The 25625-nt window shown below is 34.6% G+C and overlaps 1 protein-coding gene across 2 annotated transcripts; it reads right to left on the reverse strand.

Annotated features, from left to right (window-relative positions):
* Positions 1 to 4723: 4723 nt before the first annotated feature.
* DCUN1D5 (defective in cullin neddylation 1 domain containing 5) lies at positions 4724 to 25625 on the reverse strand. Of its 2 annotated transcripts, none has more exons than XM_020996106.2 (8): positions 25235 to 25625; positions 22618 to 22709; positions 15603 to 15673; positions 15038 to 15129; positions 9848 to 9956; positions 9648 to 9752; positions 8305 to 8407; positions 4724 to 5064 (listed from the first exon to the last, which is right to left on the reverse strand). In XM_020996106.2, the coding sequence occupies exons 1-8, from the start codon at positions 25318 to 25320 to the stop codon at positions 5009 to 5011; spliced, it is 714 nt and encodes a 237-aa protein (XP_020851765.1). In that variant the 5' UTR covers positions 25321 to 25625; the 3' UTR covers positions 4724 to 5008. The 2 variants fall into 2 exon arrangements, with proteins under 2 accessions (XP_020851765.1, XP_020851767.1); XM_020996108.2 differs by lacking the exon at positions 25235 to 25625 and adding an exon at positions 24576 to 24660.

The raw sequence follows: 25625 nt of genomic DNA on the forward strand, positions 1-25625 counted from the left end.
GGGTAAGAGAGGAGAGGTGGAATTCATAAAAAGAAAAAGAACAAGTTTAGGAGTGAGCCAAGAGGAAAAAATAAAAGCACAGGAGGTCGTGATGATCAGAGATGATAATTTGAAAGATTAGAGTCACAGAGAGAAGTAATGGGTGATAACTCAAAGACAGGACCATCTATCTGTGTGGAGGAAGAGAAATAATCTGTCTTGAGTTGAGGAGATTCATGAACTTTGAGGTGAGTGTTGAAGGGGTCACTGACATGTAATACTGAAGTCCCTGAGTATAAAGGTAGGAGTTGGGAGTGAAGAGGGAAGAGCATAAACCAGACACTCAACTTGAAAAAAAGAGGTAGAATGGTGCAGATAGCAGATCACTCCAACAAAAATTGGTTCTGGATGGTAAACATTGGTGAAACGAACCTCAAGGAGAGGTTACTAAAGGTTGCTAAATGACGATGGCAAAAGGATACTCTAGACATGGGAGTAGGAAAAGATAGATTTACTCCTCTTTCTGGCCTGGTGCTACAGAAAGCATAAGATAAATTGGGACTTCATGTCAGGCCTTTTCAAGAAGAGCTGTTTTATTGTTGTCATTGTTTCAAACGGAAAAGGTAGAGAGACATTATTTTAGCTTTACTTCTTTTAAGCCAGAGTGAATTTCAATATGCACTGACTTTTTTTTCCTATGTTCCTTAAGGTTTTCCCATTCAGAAAGCATTGAAGGTATACACCTTTTCAGCTGATGGGAGTATATAGTAAAACAACAAAAACCTGCCTACATATTTGTACCACAAAATTGAGGTTACAGCAGTCTTGCAAATAAAAAATTTAACAGGCCATAAACTGTTATTGTACTGTTTTAAAAATGTCTTAGGAAATATACACACAGTATAACGAATTAAGCTAGCATTCTTACTACATCTTTCTCATATACTAAACACAACAAATACTTTATTACATCTTATTTCTTAACATTAACAGTCAAGGGGGGAGAAAATCAACTTATATGCACTTTTATAAGCATACTTCCTGAAGAAATATTATGTTCATAATGAACATAGTTCATAAGGTTCCACATGTAAGCCATTTCCCATAACACACCTTCTACGTGTCTGTGTATTCTATATATATTTCTCTTAAAATTAATTTTTTTAGAAACTCATACACTGGTATTTGTCAAATGGTAAAGTTCAGAAGGTTCCATCTCTAAGCAATTAAAGAACCATCCACTAAGCACTAGGAATACAAATACAAAGAGAAAATAGTTCCTGTCCTTGAGGTCTCATTTTGGCAACTAATTGACATATGTTAACTTTCTTTAGGAACTGCTAGTCTGTATTGATGCTTGTCCTTTTACCCATTGTTTTGTCATCTTGTTTAAATAGATCAAATTGGCGTTGCCCCAACCAATTATCTTCTTGCTTTTACTACTATGTAATACTGATTTTGACCTTTGCTGTAACAAGTCAGTTATTTGACTGTACAGATAATTCAAAACGACTCAAACATCACCAACCAGTCATATCATGTCAAAATAGAATCAATTTCTCTTCTTGTGATGTCATTTCATGCTCATCCTGTCCACTGCTTACAGACTTTTGCCTGGAAGTATGTTAGACATGAGGGTTCTGCAGTGTTTGGTTTCTCTTGGGCTTACCTGTTAATTCTGTTTTCCAACTTTTTTTGCTTTAACTTCATTGTGGCCACCTTTCCATTTAAGTCACTGAGCACTATATTTAATTTGGAAGGTCTTCCCGAGTTCTTTGTAGTATACTCTTTATCCAGTGCAAGTTGTTAGCAAATATGCTGCGTATTTTCGCAAATGGTCATCATGAGAACTGCAATATGAGATGACCAAACGGTCTACAAATTGATGCTTCTTGACTTGGATGGATAACAAAGCCAATTCTGCCAATTTCTTTATTTCTCCAAGGAGAATATGTGAATCATCTCTCTATTTAGTTGTGACTTCCCTTTTTTTTCCATTGATAGAAAAAATATTAAGATTTAGATGATTTAGTTTCGCCACTAGTACTTCTATTTATTAGTCAGCGAAAAAATATATTTCAAGTACTAGCGGCTAATTCGATGTTTCTAGACCATGCGAAAAATGTCTTTCTTAAAACTTTTTGACCTACTTTCCAACTTTGGCACCATCACAGAAGAAACAAGATCAGATATTATATTTTTCTTTTTCCCATGACTGCTAAGAACAGTTAAGAAAAACTCCATATTCAACTAGATTGTTCCTCTGAAATTGACAGCCTGATATCAATACCATATTGTCTTTCCATCATGGCAGAACCTGCCAGAGCTTGTGCTCCACTGGGTCAACAAGACACAATGAGGCATCAAAGATGATTTACTTTAAATAAAAATACTGTTGTCTTCCCCCCACCCCCGCCTCCAAAAGTTACAACACACATACAATGTAGCACTTACAATAAAATATCTTCTACCAAACTTTGTCAACATTCCTGACAATTTCCTTTTGACTTTTTAGATTCTATAAAACTCAAGAATGAACTATTGACCTAGCAGAAAAAGAAAACTGTGTGAGCCTACTGAGACAATCTATAAAATGGAATCACCCTTCTTCCTAGAGCATTACAGGCATCTCCAAATTAAAATATGTGCAAAGGGCCAGATCATGCCTTCTCCATTTTCTAGCATTTTATCTCACGCATTAAAGATGCCAACAAAAATTAGCTCTTATGATGAATGATTATGAATGAGGCACTTGAAACTACTAGCTCGATATATCTTAGGTGATCCACAGGTGCAAAGAGTAACAGGTATCTTTTTTCTTAGATGTATAGGTACTGCAATGCTTTCTAACAATTACACCCTATATTTTGCCACCTGACCTCTTGATTTAAACTGCTCAACAAGTACTGATTACCACCAAACTGAGGAGGGGAAGGATAAGAGAGAACACAGCCTACACTGCGCCAATAAGATGCACACATGAGGCAAGACTCGTAAGAACATCTATTTGTCTTGACTACAAAGTGAAGGAGTATATGTGAATCTAATGACAAAGAAGAAATGGACAGAGGAGCTAGAAGAGAAAGATAAACAAGTTTGTTATTTTTTAATTGCTGAATTTTCTATTTTAGTATATTCTGCTGACTTCCAACTTTCAAAACTCTTACAGACTTCTTTAGCACATTAAGTATTTTCACATTTCTCAATTTCAAAAGGGATATTTTAAAAATTTTTCTGTCAAACATCTATGGTATGCAACCCAACCAACAATTTTCCTTTTTTTAAAGACACACTGTAAATACACAAATGTGAACAAGTTCTAAATTATCTTTTAAACAAAATACCCTTAAAATGCTCATTTTAAAATATTTAAATGTTTCTCTTACAGTGGGGATTTTTGTCTCATTCAAACAAATAATCAATTATGTATAAAACTCTCCAAAGGTCATATAAATAAAAATCTAAACTTTTTCAGACCATTAGGTCTTTGATATCAAAAGAAGTGTAAATTTTAAGCTCTAGTGTAGCTCTTACTATAAAATCTGATAGTAATCAAACCTTAATTTCACTGTTATCTGGGTCATCCTAGAATAAATACTAGATTCAAGTGAAAAATCTTTTATGGGAGTCTGTAATCTACCATTTACTGTGTGATCTTTGGAAGTCACATAACCTCTTTGAACCCCCGTTACCTAACCTTTAAGAATTATAATTCCTATAACATTTAACTTATAGAGAAGTATTATAAAGATCAAAAATAATATCTATAAAGTGCTTTGTAAATCTTGAAATGTTAGCTACTAGAAGACTATTAAAAAATTTAACATTTTCATAAACTATCCTTTTACTGATTACCTCTAAGATACTTAAAATAAAAATTGACTTTCCCAGCCTTAAAGTGACCACTGAAACAAAGCTCTTGGCAGTCAATTACTCCATTTCTATTAGCAGTGGAAATTTCAAAATAGTTCTATTCCTACAACAAAATATCTTCACTAATGAGAACTCTCCGTCCTTCAAATTGCCCATCAAATGGATGATTTCTGAGGGGTATTCTGGAGAGAACAGAAGTGTGAACAGCATAGAGATATCCAAGTTTAGCTAGCCATCAATCTAGATCCTCAATAAAACAATCCGATTTCTCAAGGAACTGAATATATCCAATCTTGGTTTTTCAGATTCAAATGGAATTTTAATTTACAAAAATACTAAGCATCTTACTATAATGCTCATATGGAGATGTGTCTTTGGGTAGGTATGTATATATACACATATGTATGTATATATGCATATATATCTGCAATGTTGAATGTTAATTAGGATGTAAATCAGTGGTCAGAAAATAACTTATCAGAAGCGTTTCCAATTCTAAAACTCGAGGTGTGTGAGATTAAGCAGACCTGGATAGGTTTTATAGCCACTCAGACCTAAAAAAGTTGTAGGATTCTCCATATGCAGAATAATTTAATAGTTGCAACAGAAAAACAAGCATCAAAGATTCAAAGTCAACAATTACTCATCCTAATTGTGCACAGGGAGGTATAATTAGCCTTATTATTAGAAAACCATAGTTTTCTAATTATTTTAATACAATTAGAATAATTATAAAATATTGAAATTACTTCTAAGGGGTTGAAAAAAGTTGCAAATTCAAAAATTCATAGCAAAGTAGATTTTAGATAATTAGAATGTCAAATTTTTGATTTTTTCAAAATAAATACTACACTTACACTCAAGGGACATCTTCACTTAAAAGCCTTTGTCACAAATCTGAATCTTTATTGTTCTGAAATAAAAGTTATAAACATAACTCAAAACATAAACTTCAATTTTCAGTCTCAGAAGAGGTGTGGTTCAATGCCCATATCACATGTAACAAGAAAACTTCCTTAAAAAAAAGGAAAAAAAAGTACTATAAGAAGTCTTTCATAAGAATGAAAATGCGCCCCTTGGTTTTTTTCCTCATCTCATTTTAGTTTGTATACAGGTGGGCATCAAAAGGTCTGCATTTTCCTCAGTATAGTTCTTGCTATGACACTTGACGGACTTTTTGCCACTCAACAAATTCATCAAGAAGAACAGGCCCTAAAAATATGAGGGGGGAAAAAACTTTTATTAGTGAAAATTAAATAGTTTTACTATCCTATTCAATTACCCAAATCCTTCTAGGACCATTCCAATACCCACCCTCATCCACAAAAACGTTTTTCAATAAAACTTTCCACTCCTCTTTCTAAAAACTCACATTATCTGTTGTCTATACTCCATATTTCAGCATTATGAGACTAATAAGACAATCATCAAAAAGAGGTAGAATGTTAGACTCACAGGACATTTGATTTTAAAGTAAAGAATTCTACTATTACAACTTTCTAATCATAGAAATGCCCTCTATAAAATCCTCAGTAAATAGCTATCCTCTGTGTGAGTACTTCCACTGACAAGGAACTACTTCAAAATGCAGTCTATTCTTATTGTTAGAAAGTTATATTTACATAAAAGTCAAAAGAGCCACTTCATATTTTCCACCCTTTATCTTAATTTTGCCCACTGCAGCTAACCACAGTCTACTAGCTCTTTCAGGTGACAGATAGAAAGAAGCTGAAAGTAACTACCATATTCCCCCTAAGATTTCTCTTCTTCAGACTAAAAATCTTTCAGCTATTTCCCATGAAACCTAGTTCCAAGTTTTAACATGTGATCCCCGAAACTCAACAATACACTAGACCATGGTCTGACCAGAGAAAAAGAAACTAGAACCACTACTACTCTTGATTTAGACTTGTTTCCATTAATGCCATCTCAGACTGCCCTAGGTTTTTTGGAAGCCATATCCTATGGTCAACTAAAACTCTTTTTTAAGTTCCCAAGTTCCTTCATCTGGTACTTGTGCAGCTGATTTCTTTCTGGTTTAAGTGCAGAAATTCTATCTCTGTTAAATGTTATCTTAAGATGCTCACGCCATCACTCCAGTTCATTTATTTTTTAATTAAATTTTATCACTTCTTGAAGTATATGGAACGAATTTGTGTGCCTTGCCCATTAATCTAAGTCATTTTTTAAAATGATTAGCATGACCAAGACAAGGATAGAATACTTGAATACCTAGATTTAGCCTCTATTTCTCAACTTCATCCATAAAGATGACAAGGTTGCCAATTATCTTGCTCAAATACATATATGCTCTTTGAGGCATATACCTGGTAGCATTCCTCTGATGTACCAGTATGGATTAAAAAGAGCAATGTAATTATAACTAGAAGAATGAGGTTTTAACCCAAGTTCTGAACCTACTGTGACCATGGGCAAGTTATTGAACCTCTTTCTCTGAGCTCCAGCTGGCTTATCTATAAATCAAGAATGACAATACTCTTGCTAAGTACCTAAAAAGGCTATTGAAAAGAAAGCTACAACATACCTTAAAGTACTATTTAATGTGAACTATTAAATTGTTAGCAACATATTAATTGAGTTTGGCACAGTTAGTTCTTTGTGAAACCATGCTATCTCCCAGTGAATTGTTTTCCTTTCTTAAAAGTTATTTAATAATCTATTCTAGAATTTTGCCAAAGATTAATATAAAGGCCAAAAGCCTATACTTTTCTGAAATGTGCCATACTCCTCTTTTTAAAAATCAGGGCACTTGCCTATCTCTACTTGTGTGGAATCTTTCCAAATATCCAGAATTATTTTAAAAATCAACAGTCCTTAAATCAAGGTGATGGCATCACCTTGGGATGGCATCAAAATGTAGTGGAAAAACCACTAGTCAAAAGGTCTGGTTCAAGTCTACGCCAATTAACACCTCAGAGGCCTGACTTCAATTTCATTATTCTCATCCTAAAAATGTGACTGATAATATAAATACTGCCTATAGTACCAGATTACACAAGGTAATTTGAGAAAATGTGCTTTATAAACCTTAAAATTCTACATAAACGAGCTACTGCTGCTGTAGCCCTGGGAAATAACTCAATTTTGGCAGATGATCTTAAATAATTTAACATGTGAGTCCGTCTTTCTACTATCTCTTCGCCTTGTCTTCAGTGCCGACTTGGACAATATTTGTTCTACTCTTTTTTAGTCTGAAGATCATATGCTTTAATATGATAACAGTCTACATGTATAACTATTTATTCTAAGGGATGTCATTAAAGTATTTTGTATAATCTATAATACCTAAAATACAGGCAAGTTAGGTAACATAGCAGGTATAGCACTAGACCTAGAAATCAGGAAGCCTTGAATTCAAGTCCTGATTCAGACACTTAATAGTTAGCTGCATGACACTGGGCAAGTCACTTAACCTCTGTCTGCCTCAGTTTCTTCATTTGTAAAATGGAGGGATTAATAATAGCTAGCACCTGTAACCCCGGACTATTGAGAGGATCAAATGAGATAATATTTTTTTAAAGCTCATTGCAAACCTTAAAGTATTATGCAAGTATTAGGTAATGTTGCTGTCATCATAATGTCTAGCCCTACATAAATGTTAACTATCATCATTTTTATTGTTATTAAAGTCCTACTTTGATGCATCACTTTACGGAGGCGATTTGTGGCTAAAAGCTCTTCTAGTTAAATGCAAGTTTTGGGAAGGGCTACCAAACTAATACAAGCCTGACAACAAAAATCATTCAAGAGGCCAGATTACTTTGGAGAAAAAGTTGACCACTAGGTAATGAATTTTTCTGTCCAAAGAAACTCAATATTTTTAACTGTAAAGGAGTTCCATGAACTGTGCTGGTGGACAGTGCACCCACAATACTAAAAGAAAGCTAAATGAACTAATGTATCTTTCCTAATACAAAGTTGAGCACTCATCAATTAGTGCAATAAAATGCTTTCACCAAATGTTCTCAGTGCAAGCTTCTGTAAGGCTTTAAAAAAAAAAAAAAGCAAAGTTGTTCATATTTGGCCATTGCTTTTAGGTAGAGGAAATAATACTCAGATGAAAAAAAGTTTTACCTTTCTGGTATTTTATTTTCTTCAGTAAGACATAAAATAGGGCTATCATTTCAGATTATCTTTATAAGAATATTTTCTTTATGCAGAAGCTGTTTTGAAAAATAATTAAGTGACTACTCTCCAAAGGAAGGTAAGTGCTGAAAATGTAGAGCACAGAAAATAACTGGACATCCAAGGATTTTAAATGAATCACCACAACAGCATTCTTTTTAAATATTGTTAAATTATTTTAATTTAAGGGGAAAAATTACCATCAAACTTAAGTTAGAATTATTTAAATAATAAATCACTATATAGATCATCTTACAATATCAATTCTATGAACAATCTGTTTTCAGATCAAAATTTTATACTTACATGCACCATCTTCATCATAGTTACTAAGATCTGCATGGACAGTTCTGCTGAATTCTAATACATTGTACCACTGATCTTTGTTCATAACTCGGTATTTCGATTGCTAGGAAAAATGGAATATAGATACTTGGAATACTATAAAGGCATTTATTAATTGGTGATCACACCCTTAGTAAATTATTTTTCATTTTTTTTAGGGTCAGCCTAAGCATTTTGTCCTTTTGTTTCCCCCCAAATAAATGTCCCTCCCCTCCCTCCAAGAATACTGATACAGACATATATAAAAGAGCATTTCTTTATATTAAGAAATCTGCTTTTAACTGTATTTCACAATGTCTGATATACTAAACATCTTTTGAATTCATTGAAATTTCTTCTTTTCCAAACTAATAATGAGAAGAAAACAGTTGACTTCCCTACAGGGAAGTTTGTTTCCAGTTCTTAAAAGTTCTGGATCTACAAACTCATACAACATATGAACTTTACACCACTATATCTCACTACAGCATAATTTAAAGAAAACTATTTTTTTTAATATGCTGTAATGAATATGCAAAAAAAAAACTACAGTAAATTTTTTTGAAGAAAGTGTGAGAAACAGGAAAAAAGAGCCAATAGAATCACAGGATGGGAGTCAAATGGAGAAAAGACTACAAGCAATTTTTAAAAGGTAGTACCCTATAGATAAAACATGATAACTGTTAAGCTACTATCCAAAGGGTAACAGATTTACACAGCAACTATAATCCAAATAGGTTTCTGAATATGCCATTAATGGTCAATCCCGAAATATATAAGCATATAATTTTAGAAGGACTGTGTTCTGATTGAGACTAAGTAGCAACTGAAAAACTACATTATGATACAAGTATTTTGTGTATATTCCAACTCTGGACTTCTTAGATGAGAATAAAAGTCTAGTGGTACTTGTACCTATAGATCATTATTAGTAATTTTAAAATATATAAATGCAAGTCTATGGATTTTACTTTGGAATACCTTAGAGACTACAATAAACCCTAATGTTAAGAAGGGTACCAGGAATGAGTGAATGAAAAACATTCTTACGTTTCAAAAATCCCAAGGATTTGTTTTGCCACCATAAATACAGAGTTGATTCAGCAATGAAACACAAGCCTGGTTTTAGAAATTAACTGCTGTTCTGTATATTATTAATCAATGATATCTATGTGTACTACAAATTAATATACTATCTATTATATTTAAATAGACTAGAAGAAAAATGTAAAGCTTGAAATCTCTTAAGTCTTAAAATTGGGCTGGATTCATTAAGTGTTGCACTAATGGAAAATGGAACATTTTCAAAATAATAAACAAGATACCTCCAAGTACTGGTAGAATACTGAAAACAGTGGCCATGTCCTTCCAAGCAAAAGAGCTAACATAGATTTAGCAGTATCAATATCAAGGCTTCTCTGGTCCTTATCCTAAAATTTGGGGGAAAAAAATAATTTGAAAAAAAAATGCGGCCTTAGTATATAGGATTTTCTTTAAAACCACCAAACATGAAAATTGCACCTACCCTTGCAAAATCAAAGGCATATCTGTAGATATTCTTAAAAGATGAAATATCATTCAACTGTGAGCGCAAAAAATCAAATTTGCTCTGTAATTTTTCTGTGCAGTCACACCTTAAATAAAAATCAGATTTTATAATCAAGAAAAATAAACAAAACCATAGTCAGGGTACAAGCAGAAATGTAATATAGAAGTATTTAAATAATTAAAATGAGATTGGAAACGCCAGTGTTTACAAATATGTAGTAATAAAATACATGTGGTATGCTTTATGCTAAGTACTATGCATGGTAGTTCAAAAAATAAGAATCTACTTAATAGATTCTTAAATCAAAGTCCATTCTTTTGATAACTTTGCAGGGGGAAAAAACAACTATTCTAATACAAAACACCCTTTCTCTACCTCCCCCCCACCAAAAAAAAAGTGGCAAAAAGGGTTTTGTGTTATTGTAGGAAATTCAAAGAGGGAGATGCCTCCACCCAGGCAGAGGGAAATGTTCATGACTAGGTCTGTAAGTCCTTGGAGTTCCCTGAGACACACACAGGTGAACTGACTTGCCCAGGGTCACACAGGTGTTAATGGTAAAACTGAAATTTGAACATAGGCTTTCCTGACTTTAAGCACAGGACACTAACTACTCCACTACACTGTGCTATCTCACAAATATTTTAAAACATGAACTAATAAAACAGTATTGTGACTACAACACCACCATTTTGAATAGCCCAACTAATGCCAATACAAGGGAACTTAATTAATCTGGTCTCTATGTGCCTATTGCTCTGAAACCCCCTTCAGGCAAATAAATATCTGCCATAAGAGGTAATCCATAAACTGTTTAAAAAATAAATCAGGAGGTTTAAGATGCTGAGAGGGGAGAAATCATATTAGTATTCCATTCTTAACTTCAAACATCTACTTCTGATGAAAGTCAAAGCAAATGATATTACTAATGAAATGATATAAAGCGATCTGCAAACTGTAAAACAAGCTATAAATAACTATTGTCATCATTATCCCCCAGTACAATGTTAAGCCCTTTGAGGGCAGAGATTATTTTCATTCATCTCTCTCCAGAAGTCATATTAATCAATCACTTAATAACCACATGCTATGTGCCAAGCACTATGGCTAGGGACTAGGGAGACAAGTACAAAAAAATGTAACAACTCCTACTCAAAATGAGCTTACATTCTAATGGGGGAAACAAGTACATATAAAAATATATACAGCATAAATATAAAGTTAGTAAATACATACACACATACAAAGTAGTGAAATACAAAACAGTTTGGGAAGGACACTAGCACTTGGGGAAAATCAGGAAAAGTTTCATGCAGAAGGCACATTTTTCAGAGCTGAGACTTGAACTCTGGTCACCTGACTCCGAGTCCAGTGTGAAAAACTGGAAAAAAAAACACCAAATGACCAAGAGTTGGCAAATGACTGGGCAGACTGATACGTTAACACAATAAAGCACTAGACCTTCAAGAGAGACATGTGAAAACAATACGTAAAAGTGGAACATTCTGTAGGCAAAGTAAAAAATGCCAGAGAGCAATATTCAGGCCACTACAATCATTTTCAAAATATTCTAAAACTCCTGAGTAGTAACAATGATAAGGCATTGTACCTTATCTAGTGTTACTACAGACTGGCAACTACCATTATCTTTTCAAAGGACAACTAACAAAATTACTATTCAAATATACAAATAACTTTCCAAAATGTACATCCATTGGCATGAAGACAAATGAAAGATTTAGGAAAATCAACCTGACATCCCTTATTTGTAGAAATTATTCCCTGATACAAATATTTATATTAAAAGTAGCCTTAACAAGACAAACTCATGAGGGTCTATAACTTCATAATCTCAAAGACAGTACATTAAAACAAAAATCTTGCAAACTACACTTAGAAAATAGGCCAACACTTTTAAAAAAAATTATACATACACATAAGTATACACATGGATATACATATAAAGAATAGAAGTATAGAAAAGACCAGCTGTTCTTCATATCTTCAACGAGAGAATATGGGCTTAAACAGTAGCATTAAAGATTTAGGAAGAAAAATGTCTTGAAGATTATCAAGAAATGCTGTATAATTTTTTTTCTCCAAGATCTTAAAAACCAAGAAAGACTTATGTGCCTAAAATGGTTTAAGTAAAGTTCTCCCTAAAAGTCACAGACACTGACAAGATTAGCATTTTCCAACCAGTATTTTGTAAGGTACTGGTACATCTCAAGTTAAATAGACTTTAGTCTAAACTTTGATCCCTGATCTTTGTCTATACTCTTGCCTCTTTCTCTGAATCCTCTTTCCCCAAACAAACAAATCCATGTTTCCCCTTCATTCTCCACAACAACGACCAAATTTTGAGCTTAACTTTGGTACTTAGGCTTCAAATTCCTAATGTCAACCCTCTTTGTCACCCTAACTCCTGATGGTATCTTAGCTAAGATCGGGCTAAGTTCTGGCTTTTACTTGTCTCTTTTCAGCAACAGAGTCAAGTAAAATTTTTTCAAAGATACTTTCCCACCAGCACAACACCCATCCTTTCCCCAGAACTATTTTTTCCTTAGTAGATGAAGGAAAAATCCTTTCTTCCCCAAAGTTACACCAAAACAAATTTCTTAATTTATAGTTGTAATATAAAATGAAAAACTTGAAAAGCAAATCCTTTCATATCCTATGATTATTGAAAATTATATGATACACAAAAATTATACAGTTTCTTGGAGAAAGTAAAAGCGAAGTCAGAATGTTTTCCTATAGTGCCAATCTTAAGAGGAATATAAACAAAACAATTAAGCTATACATGTGGATTTACCAACTGAAACTGAGACTATCCACCTATAGAAGTTACTTGAAAACTTTTAAAGTACTATCCTAACATACAGTATATTAACACATAGTACATCATTATAGTACACTCTTCTTATATCTGATTGAAGAGACCGTCTAGAGTAGTGGTCAGAGAGTTGTCCTTGGAGACAGGAAGAGTTGGATCCAAATCCTGCCTCTAACATATACTATGTGACCATGGGCATATTATTTAACATCTCAGTGTTCCAAATAATTCTCTAAAACTAAAATTATAAACAAGTTGCCCAGAGGACATGACGGAGGGAGCTTCTGTACTGGGATTTCCCCAAAGTGATGAAATGTTAAGTCTAGATCAACACACACACACAGACATAATGACACACAAAGAGACACACACAAAGACACACACAGAATATCTGCTATTACATGCTGTATACTCCTCACTCAGCTGCACTCTATTACAGTTTCCTGAGGTATTAAACTTACGAGGCTTCAAATAATCAATGTATCTTTCAAAAAATTATTAAAGGAATAACTGAAATTACCCGGACAGGAATACATTAATTATAATCATTGTGTACTGCACATAAAAACCACACAACAAAAATTTGGTGAATTAATAAAAATAATGCTTTGCAAATGATAGCTGAATAACTGATGATCAACTAAGGCAGTGAAATTTTATTCTGTTCTGAATATAAATAAATCATGCAGCAAAAAGATATGATCTAGGATCAAATATTAGGATTATTCAAACATGCCTATTCTCTGGACTATGACTTAACCTATTTTATTCTGCTTCGTAAGATGTCTAAGAGGGTTGAATAAGCCCTATGTAATGTTTATGGGCTAGTTACTTATTGTTCTTGTTAATAAGAATGTAATATAGCAAAAATTTCTAAATATTTAGAAATAAGTACTCGAAAAGCTTTATTTTTTCAAGTTAGCTTTAACAAGATTTTCATATATCCTTGATTTCACATAATTAAAACAAGGAATTGTCATGACATTTTTGGTTAAAACAAAAACCAAAACCTACTGTAAATTAAAAGCACAAAAGCATTAATATAACCAATTAATAATAATGGTTAAGACATGTGACCATAGATAGTTATAAAATATAATACTGAACTATTCAAAACTGATTTATAGTCGATTTATAGTGACCTATGCTTATTTTCTTTCAAAAATCTTTACTAAGAATGGAACGCATGAAAGTTTTATATTCCAGCTATTTACATCATATTGGTCAGGAAACAAATGTTTACATTTTTCCACATTTTCAAAGACAGGCTGAACCAACCAAATAAACAAAAAAAATCAGCCCATATGAACCATCCTAAGTAAAACATAGAATTACTTACACGTAATAATGTGATTAAGAAATGGCCACTACTTAATAAGAATGGTAACGTGTGCAAATCTGGAAACCACAATGTGACTCATACTAGTAAAGACCTTTACAGAAGTAAATGTACACTTAGATTTACATTTTGTAAATCTATCATGTCATAGAGGATACCCATATTATCTCAGTGGCACGGCAGACAGAAAAAATGTAAGACTAATGAAGTGAAAAGAATATTAATGACTTGACTACATGAAACCAAAGGTGGAGAAGATCACTGAATTTAAAATCTGGATTCAAATTCCAGCTCTGCTATTTGCCATCCAAGGAAATGAGTGGTGTAGTAGAATAGAGGGCTGGACTCAGAGTCAGGAAGACCAAAATACTAATTCTGCCTCAGACACACAATGACCCTGGGCAAGTCACAACTGAAGGTTCAGTTTCTTCATCTGCAAAAACGAGGGGATTGGACGAAATGATATAGAGCCTTCCAGCTCTAAAATCCTATGATCATCCTCAAGGATTGAATTGGACTTCAGAAAAAGGAGGCCTGGACATAAAGATACTCAGAGAACAACCCTTCTACAGACTAGATTCCTATATGCAGAAAAAGAATATCTAGATTCCAGAAATAAGTAAACATCCCATTAACCTATGGGTCCATAGTTCCCTAATCAAAACAATCACTGAATTTTAATAGTCATACATTTTGGTGGGCAGGCTTTTTAATCCTCTCAAGTACAGAGTTAATGCGTTAGCATATGGGCTAAAATAAAACCACAAATCAAGGCTGGGAAAGAAAAACTTTTATAGATATCCCCTCAAACTGAATACTGTTAATTATAATTAAAGTAAGTTGAATACTTTAATCAAAGATTTACAAATACCCATCAGTGATTCTGAGAAAATTATGGAGCATAAAACATTAGGTAAAATTTTCAAATAAGCTATTAAATTAGTTGTTTTTGTTGATTTTTATTATTGTTTGTTTGTTTTTAAAAGGCTCTTACTGTAATGAAGTCATCCCCTTTAACCATTCTTCCTTGGTAAAAAATCCCATGCTTTCAGCCTCCAATTTCCAGGCTAAAACTAACATAATAATCTGGAAAGAACAGAACATAAAGGATGAGGGGGGAGAGGGAACGAGAGTCAGCACAGAGATAATAATTTCTGTAGTTTATCATGGAGAACATTTTGACATAAATATTTTAAGTTTTAACTATTTAACACAGCCTTTAGAGTCATCAAAAACTCCAAATTTTAAGGAATTTTAGATGACTAAATTCATGAGGCTAAAACATTCCATCACCATTAACTGAAGGCATAATCTCTCTCTGTTCACGCAAGTATTTTCTGACGGGAAAGGAAAACATGAAACCAAATTAAATAAGAAATTGGAAAGTAACAAAGTAAATCCATGGTAAAACAGGTAGAGGAAATAAAACAAAATTTTTTCGGGGGGGGAGAGGGTTTAGGAGCCTTACAGATTATACAGTCCAATCCTCTCACAATAATTCTACTTAAAATAATTCATTTTGACAAGTTACTCCCACCATACTCAAAAATAAAACATACATTTTCAGGTTCAACACCAATATCTTCACAAAACTTTTCCATTCCTTCTGGCCCTACAACTTCATCAGGACCTTCAAAAACAAAAATGAAAAAAATCTATAAATGTCCATTGTTATATAGAAACTTCAATAAAAATTGCCAGCAATTATATAAATTTGTGATAAAAACTGAAGAAAATTTTGAACTTATTTACTTTTTTGTATAAAGCTTTCAAAACTCAAGAATAATGAACTCTTTTGAATAGTAAATCATTTTATTTATTTTTAGTAAATCACTTTACAAAATGAAACTAAAGTAACACAAAAATAAAGAAGACTTTAAGTTAAATGGCAAGTTCTTACACTAATTTAACATGTCCACCAAAAGCAATCAAATATTTGCTCAGCATCTACTGCGTATTAAGGCAGTGTGCTATGCACAATGGGAAGTATAAGATATGATACCTGTTCTTAAACTATGCACCGGTTTAAGAGTCAATTTATTTAAGAGCTAGTCTAGAATTAAGATTTGGAAGGAACCTTAGTTCCAATCCCACTTCATCCAACTCCACTTCTTCCAACACCATAATTTTATAGACGAAGAAAATAAGGCCCATAGAAATTACATGACTTGCTTCTAAGATCTCACAAATATTAACTACTAGGGCCACTGGCAAAATCAAAATTAAAGCTTCTTGCTATGACACCACAAGTATCAAGTATGTAATTTATGTAGTTATTTTAAAAAGTTATATTAACTTTTTTAAAACATGGGACAGGAACTACACCTATAATTTTACTGGTATAGGGAGCTCCCATATGAGGAAATTTCCTTTATTGATGAAGGCAGGCATTTTCCCTGCAACTTAAGAGTTACCTGGAACACAGAGAAGTTTAGTGACTTGCCTAAGTTATTTGAGGCAGGACTTGAACCCAGGTCTTCCCACCTTCAAGGCCAACTGTCTCTCCACTCTATCTTACTGCTTCTCATTCAATTAATACTAAATTTGACAGGCTTCCTTGTACTTTAACAAATCGATCTTAATTAGGAAAACTACTTCCTGACCTTTAGCTAGTTACAGAATATATCTTCTTTGTTCTTACAGTTTGAAAATATAGCATCAACAAAAACGAATTTTAAAAGTAGACATTAAAATTTCATTATCAACTTGGAAAGTAGTCTCCAGGGGAATACCTCCAGGACTTGCATTTGGGTCCTCTGCTGATTACTATTTAGAGATGGTCTGCTTATCAGAATTGCAGAACACAAATTTGGGAGGGACACAGAGTACACTGAAGGAGAAAGAGTCAGGTTTCAAAGACATCCTGACAATCCCAGACAACAGGTCAAATAAAAAAATTTGAAAGCTCTACACTTGGGTTTCAAACAATCAACTTCTCAAGTAGGAAATGGGAAATTCATACTTAGAAGTTCTTCTAAAAAAGATCTAAATATTTTCATAGGACTTCAAGTTCAATGTGAGTTAAATCTGATATGACTGAAGAGATGGTTGGGCTACAATAAGAGGTAAACCTCAGAGGAATAAGGATACGCTAGTTCTGCTTGTATTGTTTTGGTCGGACCAGATCTGTAACATTATGTTCAGTTCTGGCCACATTCTGAAAGGAAAATGTTTGAAGGACACCAGGATAAAGGGTCTCTAGGACATGACATATAAAGATCAGTTAAACAAATATAAAGTATTTAGCCTGGAGAAAAGAAGTCCCAGAGATGTCTTCAGAGAAGTCTCAGCTATTTTCAAGTATATGAAAGGGCTAGCATGATGGAGAAGAACTAGGGTTGTGCTGTATGGCTTCAAAAGAAGGAACTAAGAATAAAGGCAGAAACTGCAGAGACAAATTTAGACTATGGGGAAAAGTTTCCTAACTATTATAACTATCCAGAAGTAGATACTTCAAAGTATTTATCCAAAAATCTTAGGAAGTAATAGATTCACCTTTAGAGTCTTTAAGCAATGGCTGGATAAAATGGCTTGGATACTGTTGTTGAACAACAATATCAAGCTCAAGCATAAATATTTCACTGCAATCTACATACTGATTTAGAAATACACAGATTAACATTACCTTATACTGTACTTTATTTATTTTGATAAACATTTCACAATTACACTTTAAACTGGTCCACTCTGTTGGGACTTTTGCAAAAGTTTGAAACCAGAGTTCTGAGTTTGACACCTCTGTTGTAAAAGATATGGATTTGGAAAAAATGATCACTGAGGTACCTTCCAATGCTGTTACTCCAATGAGCTGGACTACCCTACCTTAGTAAAAAACTTTGATTCCTAAAGTAGCTAATGTCTATCAATGATCTAATCTACAAATGTACAGACTATGAATGCAACTGAGAATTTTGCTCTCACCGTAACAGTCTGTTAACTGAAGGCTAAGCACCTTTGTAGGGCTATTAGCACTAAAAAATAATTTAGACTCTAGTAAAGGATGAACATATTCTTATTTGTTCTTTTGTTCACAAAGCTAATTATTGGCTCCTTTTGATATTCCTTTGATGGGTTAAGAACCACTAATGACAAGAGGGACTGTAGTTAAATACAAACCATTATATTTCAAATAGAAATACTTATTAAAATAGAATCTATTAATTCACTGATGATATCCACTGATGGACATTAGCCTTGAGAGAAAACAACATAATCTCCTTAAGTTCATATTTGAACTTTATCTAATCAAATGCCAATTTTTTTCTTATTCCGTTAGGACAAAGAACAGTTATGATTCTATGTGTAAGATGTATTACTAACAGACAACACTAACATCAATAGGAAAATAATCAATATACATGAATAAGAAAGCATAAAGTTTTCTAAATTGAGTCTTATGGTTACATAGTTAAACTCCAAAGCAGTGTGAAAAACAAAAGGAATTTCAAGGCTAAAAAAAATACTTATACCCTTGCTATGGAATTCATCTTTGGACAAATATGTTCATAAAACTTTGGTGTGAATTTGTAAAAAAGCAAATAGGTAAATCATACCCAGGAATTAATATGAACTCATTAAAGGAGAATCATGTCAGACAACCTTCATTTCCTTTTTTCTGACAGTTACTAGACAAACATAGCAGTTTTACTTCAGCAAAGCATTTAATAAGAGTCTCTCATGCTATCCTTGTGGAATAGAAAAACACAGACTAGATGAGAACACAGTTAAGTAGATTCAAAATTGGTTGACTGAGCTAGTCAAACCCACAGAATGGTAACAATCTGATCAGGAGTCTAGTGGGATGCTTAGAGGGTTCACTCCTTGACATCTTTATTAATTACTTCATGGAATGCATAGATATCAAATATGTAGATGATGACAAACTCTAAGAGACAGCTAATATTCTGAATTACAGACTGAGGATTCAAAAGACTCATTGCATATCAGCCAGTCTAGTAAAATGAAAATGAGTGTAAGTATAAAGTACTGTACACTAAAGTAGTGTGCTTAGGTTCAGATAATAAACTGCACAAGTACAAGATGGGAAAGTCTCGTCAGAAATTAGTCCTTGTGAAAAAAAAAAGACCTAGATCTTTTAGTGGACTGTAAAGTCAATGACTTAGCAATACGATGTGGAACCCAAGCAATGCTAATACAATCTCATGATGCATTAATAGAAGTATACTGGACAGATTAAGAAAGGCTGTTACTATAGCCTGCCACATGTAGGACCACATGTGGAATACAGTGTTCAATTCTATGCACCATATTTTATTTTATTTTTTCATTTGTTTTTAGGCAAGTGGGGTTAAGTGACTTGCCCAGGGTCACACAGCTAGTAAGTGTTATGTGTCTGATGCTGGATTTGAACTCAGGTCCTCCTGACTTCAGGGCCAGTGCTCTATCCACTGCATCACCTAGCTGCCCCCTATGCACCATATTTTAAAAGGGACATTGAAAAGCCAAAGTGTAGTGATCACTAGTTCAAAATAGGAAAATCATATTATTAGTTTGAAGGAGTTGGGGATATAACTTGGAGAAGTAAAAAATGACACACCATCACAACTCTTAAAAAGTAAGATAGGCTACTTGGGGAGCAGGCATGTGGGGTAGTGAGTTCCCCATCATTGCAGGTCTTTAAACTGAGGCTAGATGACCATACGAGGATAATATAGGTGGAACTCATGCTGTTAGTAAGATTTGTGTTGAATTATCTCTGAGGTTCCTTCAATCTCTTCAATTCCATGATTCTAATTTTAGAAGGCAGCTTGAAATATTGGTAGTAGTGTGTATTTTGACAATATTTTATAATAGATCAATTACTCCTGCGGATTTTTTTTTTAAATAAACTGTTTGGTCCAGCAGTTAGTTCTAGTGATAACATTAAGGATAGTATTACAAAAACATACTTGGAAACAGTCTGGAATGTATTTATCACAATTCTGCTTTATTATCAAAATATTCCTGTTGGATCCTCTACCCCTTTAACTTTTACCCTCTTGAAAGTAATACATGGATCTGATCAGAAAGCCACCAATCTTATTAAAAAAAATTAATTATGCCATGTCTCTTGTGAACAAGGAAGATAGAAATGTGTTCAAGTTCGCTTATTCATAATTCTTCCTTCCTTTTCAAAATAACTAAAGTTTTTCCAGTTTAAATGTTATACTGCAAATAGCAAAAAGAGGTCTCCTAAACAAAGCATGCCTTTCCTAAGTATTGAAAGTATTGTTTTATAAATGATAAACTAACATCAAAGTCATTCACATGGCAAGGCTTAGTGCTACCAAGCACTACAAGTAAAATAAGATTCCAGTTTCCTGTAATTTTTAAAAGGAATAGTATGGTCAAAACACTTACTAATTATCTTGTCTAGTATGAAGGTCACTATCCTAACAAATCTGATGAATAGTAGTTGGCTGACAACAATTTTGTAAAGATCTACATACAATGTAAAATACAATCTAATCATAACTGGCACATGTTAATTATACCCTTTGGTTCCTGTCTTTGTATATAAAATGGTAAATAATACTAATTTTAAATAATATATTAATATTTAAGTTCTCTTTCATTAACTGCTTATGGGAACCTTCTTTTTGTAGACCATGAAGACTAGATGAAAATCAATTAAAAATCAGTTTAGTGCCTTAACATTTTGTATTAGAGATCTTATTTATCTATCTGTACACCCAAAAAGGGAATATAGGGATTTAACAAATATAAGTTACCATTTGAATAAGTTTCCCAGAAATTAAGTGTACTCATTTTAGTGGATGTGGGTATTTTTTTTTTGTTATTGAGCTATATCCTTCTGGTAAAGCTACTCTATGAAAGTAGTCTGATCTGATCACCTTTGGAGACAAAATTAATTCTTCTAACCAATTCAGCTATCACTCATTAAATAAATATTCCAATGCACTAAAAGTTAATCTAAACCTGAAAAAAATGAACTCAATCTTCAATTTACCCCTTAGGGTATACTTTAAGAACTAGGAGAATCACACTAATTTAGCTTGCTCTACTAGATACTTCTATATTAGGAGCTAGAATTCTATTCTTATTCTCAACTTTTCTAAATGACCTCCAAAAGTAACCCTTTAAGAAAGATACATCAAAGGATCAAATATCTAAAGGTGGACAAGAGCTCAGAAGCCATCTTGTCCAACATCCTCATTTTACAGATAAGAACACTAAGGCCCAGGGAAATAAAGTGACTTGCCCAAATTGTGTGCTTTTATTTACTCTTGTGCAAAATAAAATATACTAGCTAATTAAGTGTTATTTGTGTTCTTGATATAGAACACAATCTATCTCAATAAAGTTTAGTGATAAAATAATTACAACTCTTTTTAAAGAACAATGTTCTATTTTTAAGAATTAGAGATGGGGCAGCTAGGTGGTGCAGTAGATAAAGCACCAGTCCTGGAGTTAGGAGGATCTGAGTTCAAATCCAGCCTCAGACACATAACACTCACTAGCTATGTGACTCTGGGCAAGTCACTTAACCCCAACTGCCTCACCAAAAAAAAATAAAAGAATTAGAGCTGCTTATTGGAACATAATCTAGACTTTAGATGTTTTCATTCAGCCCGAAAATGAGCATTTTACTCAACCTTCAAATTGGTTTTCTTCTTAAAATCACCAGATTTGTTCCATATTCTCTAAAAATAAGTTAAATGAATCCACAATTTTATATCTTAGGAAATATGAGATTATAATTATATAGTGAGGTCAAAAATTTAGAACAGCCACGAAAGCACAATCATCAATACTAACATTATAAAAGTACCGCTTTTCAGGAGGAAAAGTTATATTAATTGTTTATACTTACTACTCTAGAAAGTAACTTATGAAGTACAAAAGCATTAAAAAAGGTATTTAATAAAAGTACTCTTGCAGTATCTGGCGGTCTTCATAAGTAAATAAAGATAAAGGATGATGTTTACTCTTCTCTAACAAGTGATATGTCAATATAACCAATATTTTACACAGCAGGTCAATAATCTGTAGAGTATAAAGAACTGAATAAATTCCCTTCAACTGGGAGTTTTTGGTTTCCCAGAAATGCTACATGGTAATATTGTTTCTTCGGCCTAAAATAAAATTTTCATGTTACTATAAAACTTTCAAGTTCCATTCAGATACTCTTGGGACCAGCAGCTCAAAAAAAAAGGGCACTTTTTAGACAGAAATTTTTGTTGAATTTACAACTCTATAAATACATATACAATGCTACTTCAGGTAGCCCTTATATATGTCTTATATCAGCACTACATCTAAGCAAAGATTCTAGTTGTCTTATTTCAAACAAAGCCACTGTGAATAATTAGTTTTTTAAGTGCTAAGGAGGCAGGTGGCAGAGAAAGGAGCTGGGGAAAAGTGGGATTTGATTTTCAAGAAATAATGTGCCTCCAGTGGGGGAAAAAATGGTTTTTTTTAAATATTTAATAACCTAATAGGAAAAAACATTAATATTAAAAAAGAATGAAAGCATGTTAATTCTCTTGTTTGTCACATCAGTTCAAATATTAAAAAGTCATGTGATAGAAATAGTTACAATTGTTTCATTACCTGCATATTCATAAAACCAAGCCAGGCACTTCTTGCTTGAAAAATGCTCCTCTCCACTTATTAGTTTAGCAGGGACTTGTGATCTGCAATAGCTTTAAAAAATACACAAAGAAGCCTAAAATGTTATTTTTTCTGAACCCTTAAAAAATGTATAATTTCCACTCAAATCCAACTAATTCAATTTAAACTAATTGTTGTAATAATCAATAGAATTTATTACAGTAGAGAAAAACTAAATGTTATTACTAGGAATTTGAAACAAGGTAAATCAAATAATTTTTGGCTAACAAAATCAAAATCCTCTTTATGGAAAATACTACTTTTTATCAAATTTCAACTCATTTGCCCAGATTTCAAAATACCACAGATGAGAAGCAGGATAATCTAGTAGTCTGAATATAAGATTGGTCACTGGGAATTTCTGAACCCCAGTACTCATGTATCACATTTATTATTCTTACTTATAAAGATAATTGTATTTACCAAGCTATATCATGTAAAAATTAATAAATGTTCCACACATATTGAGGAAGCAAAATTCTATATACTTACATATATAATGCACCAAGGCATCTTCCTAATCCCACCTCACCTCCCTCAAAAAAATTAAAAGATTATCTATAATCTACTTTGGTTTAAAAAAAAGAGTAAAAACATAATCTAGACCCACAGTTTGGAGTCAAAAGCTTTGTAATCTAATCATCTAATTTTTAAAATGTTTTGTTCATACAAACAGCCTCAATAATAACAGACACTGCTTCTTCCCAGATCCTGCCTTAATAGTTCAAATAACTTTCGTATCTCAAAATATTATGAAAATAGTAAAACTGAAAAATAATGACTTAAGATCTAGTTATAGAACTCCCAAACAAGGGATTCAGTTTTTAGCAGACACAGTCATCTTGGCTTATCACTGAGGCCTCAAACAAGACTTGCTCAACTACTGAAAAAGGTTAGTTTGAAGAACTGAAACTTGCTCAGCTTTCCATGCAAACATCCTGAATTCAGGATAAGTTTAAGTACTGACAAAGCACAAAAAAAATATAGAAAAAGTAAAAATGTAGAAAAAACAAATGATCAATACTGATGCGATTCAGATATTCAGCTCTCTGGATAAATAGCTAAATTAAGGTTAATACAGTATAATAGTACTAAAAGAAATGTGTTCTTGTTAGGAGGCATTTAAAAATACAAGTTCTTAAAAATACAGGTTCCTAAATATCTTTGATGGCAGATAAGTTACCATAATGTCAGTCCATGCCAGACTTAGTAAAGCACAGGAAGCAGTTTTTAAAGTGAGACCATTAAACATGGAGTAGAGGAATGGCATTCAATCAAATTCCATAATGAGGTAACAATAATCACCTCATTAAGACAGCATGTAGAAACTAAAGTGTCACTGATCACCTTAATGAGCAAAGAAATACTCTTCTTTTAGTTTCTTTTACTAAGTGACAGAAGAAAGAAGTGTGGCCTGTCAAGAAATAAGGCCTAAATAACAGTGGTTCTCACATCTGCCAGCATTGCTACTAAAGGACTTGGATCTAGTGCTTAATAAGAGAACTCGATCTTAACCTTTACACTGCTTTCTAAAACCTCCCATTCACTGGGCACATGAAAGCTCATCTAATGAAAGGGGGGAAAAAAATCAGTTCCCCATACCTAAACTGCTATGCCTATCATGCAATGTCTTAGCGGTGTGGTCTCAATAAGCTAAGCCCCCACCCCCACCCCAGGATACAACACAATAGCATCAACTAGCCTTCAGAGACACTCCTTTGGCTAAGCTTTGTCCTTTCCTGTTCCAAGAGGACAAGATACCTCTCAAGTCAACTGCTAATATTTTTTATAAGGAATTCTAACACCATGCTGAATAAATGTTCACGAAACGGTGGGAGGCAGGGCTTTTCGTACTCTGTATTGATAAGGGGTTTTGGCACAGGTGAGACGTTGGTCACCTTAAGGCAAGGCCGTGAAAGCCCCTGGCATCGAGGCCCCTTAATTTAAAAACCCTCCTCCAGAGATCTCCTAGGTTAAAACATATCCTTCACAGAGATGTCAAGCTGGGAGGTCGAGGATGGCAGGGGCAGTTTTCCTTTCCTTTGTACCACACCCAAGGCAGTTGTCAAGTCAAGACTCCTCAAGCTCTGCTCCTCCCTTCACACTCTGTAAAGAAATTCCAGAAGGTCACCCGTGCACATCTGCACCCCTTCCCCGGGAGCATCTCGGGAGCGCAGAGCGGGGAGGGCGGGGAGGGCCGAGGCAGGAGGAAAGAATCCCCCGCATCCCCCCTCGGGCGCTATTTCCCGACCCCGCCCCCCATGGCAGGCGTACCCCAGGGCGGGGAGGCTGTTCCGCCCCCCCCATAAGAGGGGAGGTCTCAGGCTAGGACTCCGAGAACTCTGCGCGCGCACGTATTCACACTCACGCTTCCCCCCATTGGGTCTGAGGCCAAGGGCCTTCCTTCCCCTCCAAGCCCAGGCCCCCCTCGGGCAGCGAGCGAGGCCCGGGCTGGGCTGCGCCTTCGCCGCCGCCGCCTCCCCCCGGCTCCCGCCCTCAAGGGACGAGGCTACGCAAGGCAGGGGCAGAGGCTGGGGCCGGGGCGGGGAGGCGCTACCTGGAGATTTTACACTTCTTGAGGCCTCCGTCTTCCGCTACCGCCGTGGCCGCCCCGGAGGATTTTCTCTTCTTCTTTACCGGCATCTTCCGCCCTCCCCCGCGGGGCGGGCAGGGGAGCGGAGCCGGCGTAGAGAGGGGAAGCCGTGCGCGGGCGGCCCCTCAGCCCTGGCCCCTGGTCCCCCAAGAGAGGAGGAAGAGGAGGAGGCGCGGAGACGCCAGCCCGGCCCGGCCCGATGCCGCCGCTGCCTCCCTTCCTGAGTCTTGCCCGCTCCCTCCTCTTGGCACAGCGGCGGCCCCTGCGGCTCAGCCTCGGCGGCGGCTGCTCTAGCCACAGACTCCAGGAGCAGGAGGCTCAACACGACCCGGACACTAATCTACGGAGCAGGAAG

The sequence above is a fragment of the Phascolarctos cinereus genome, unplaced genomic scaffold (genome assembly GCF_003287225.1).
Source record: "Phascolarctos cinereus isolate Bilbo 61053 unplaced genomic scaffold, phaCin_HiC Scaffold_726;HRSCAF=1367, whole genome shotgun sequence".
NCBI classification, from domain to species: Eukaryota; Metazoa; Chordata; class Mammalia; order Diprotodontia; family Phascolarctidae; genus Phascolarctos; species Phascolarctos cinereus.

Bases quoted from the DNA above. Each gene is read 5' to 3' on its own strand.
- DCUN1D5 (XM_020996106.2), bottom strand. From the start codon at position 25,320: ATGCCGGTAAAGAAGAAGAGAAAATCCTCCGGGGCGGCCACGGCGGTA. The intron at 9,753-9,847 runs GTAGGTGCAATT...CCCAAATTTTAG, and splicing joins ATGCCTTTGATTTTGCAAGG to GATAAGGACCAGAGAAGCCT. The intron at 8,408-9,647 runs GTATCTTGTTTA...CATTTTTCCTAG, and splicing joins TATTCTACCAGTACTTGGAG to CAATCGAAATACCGAGTTAT.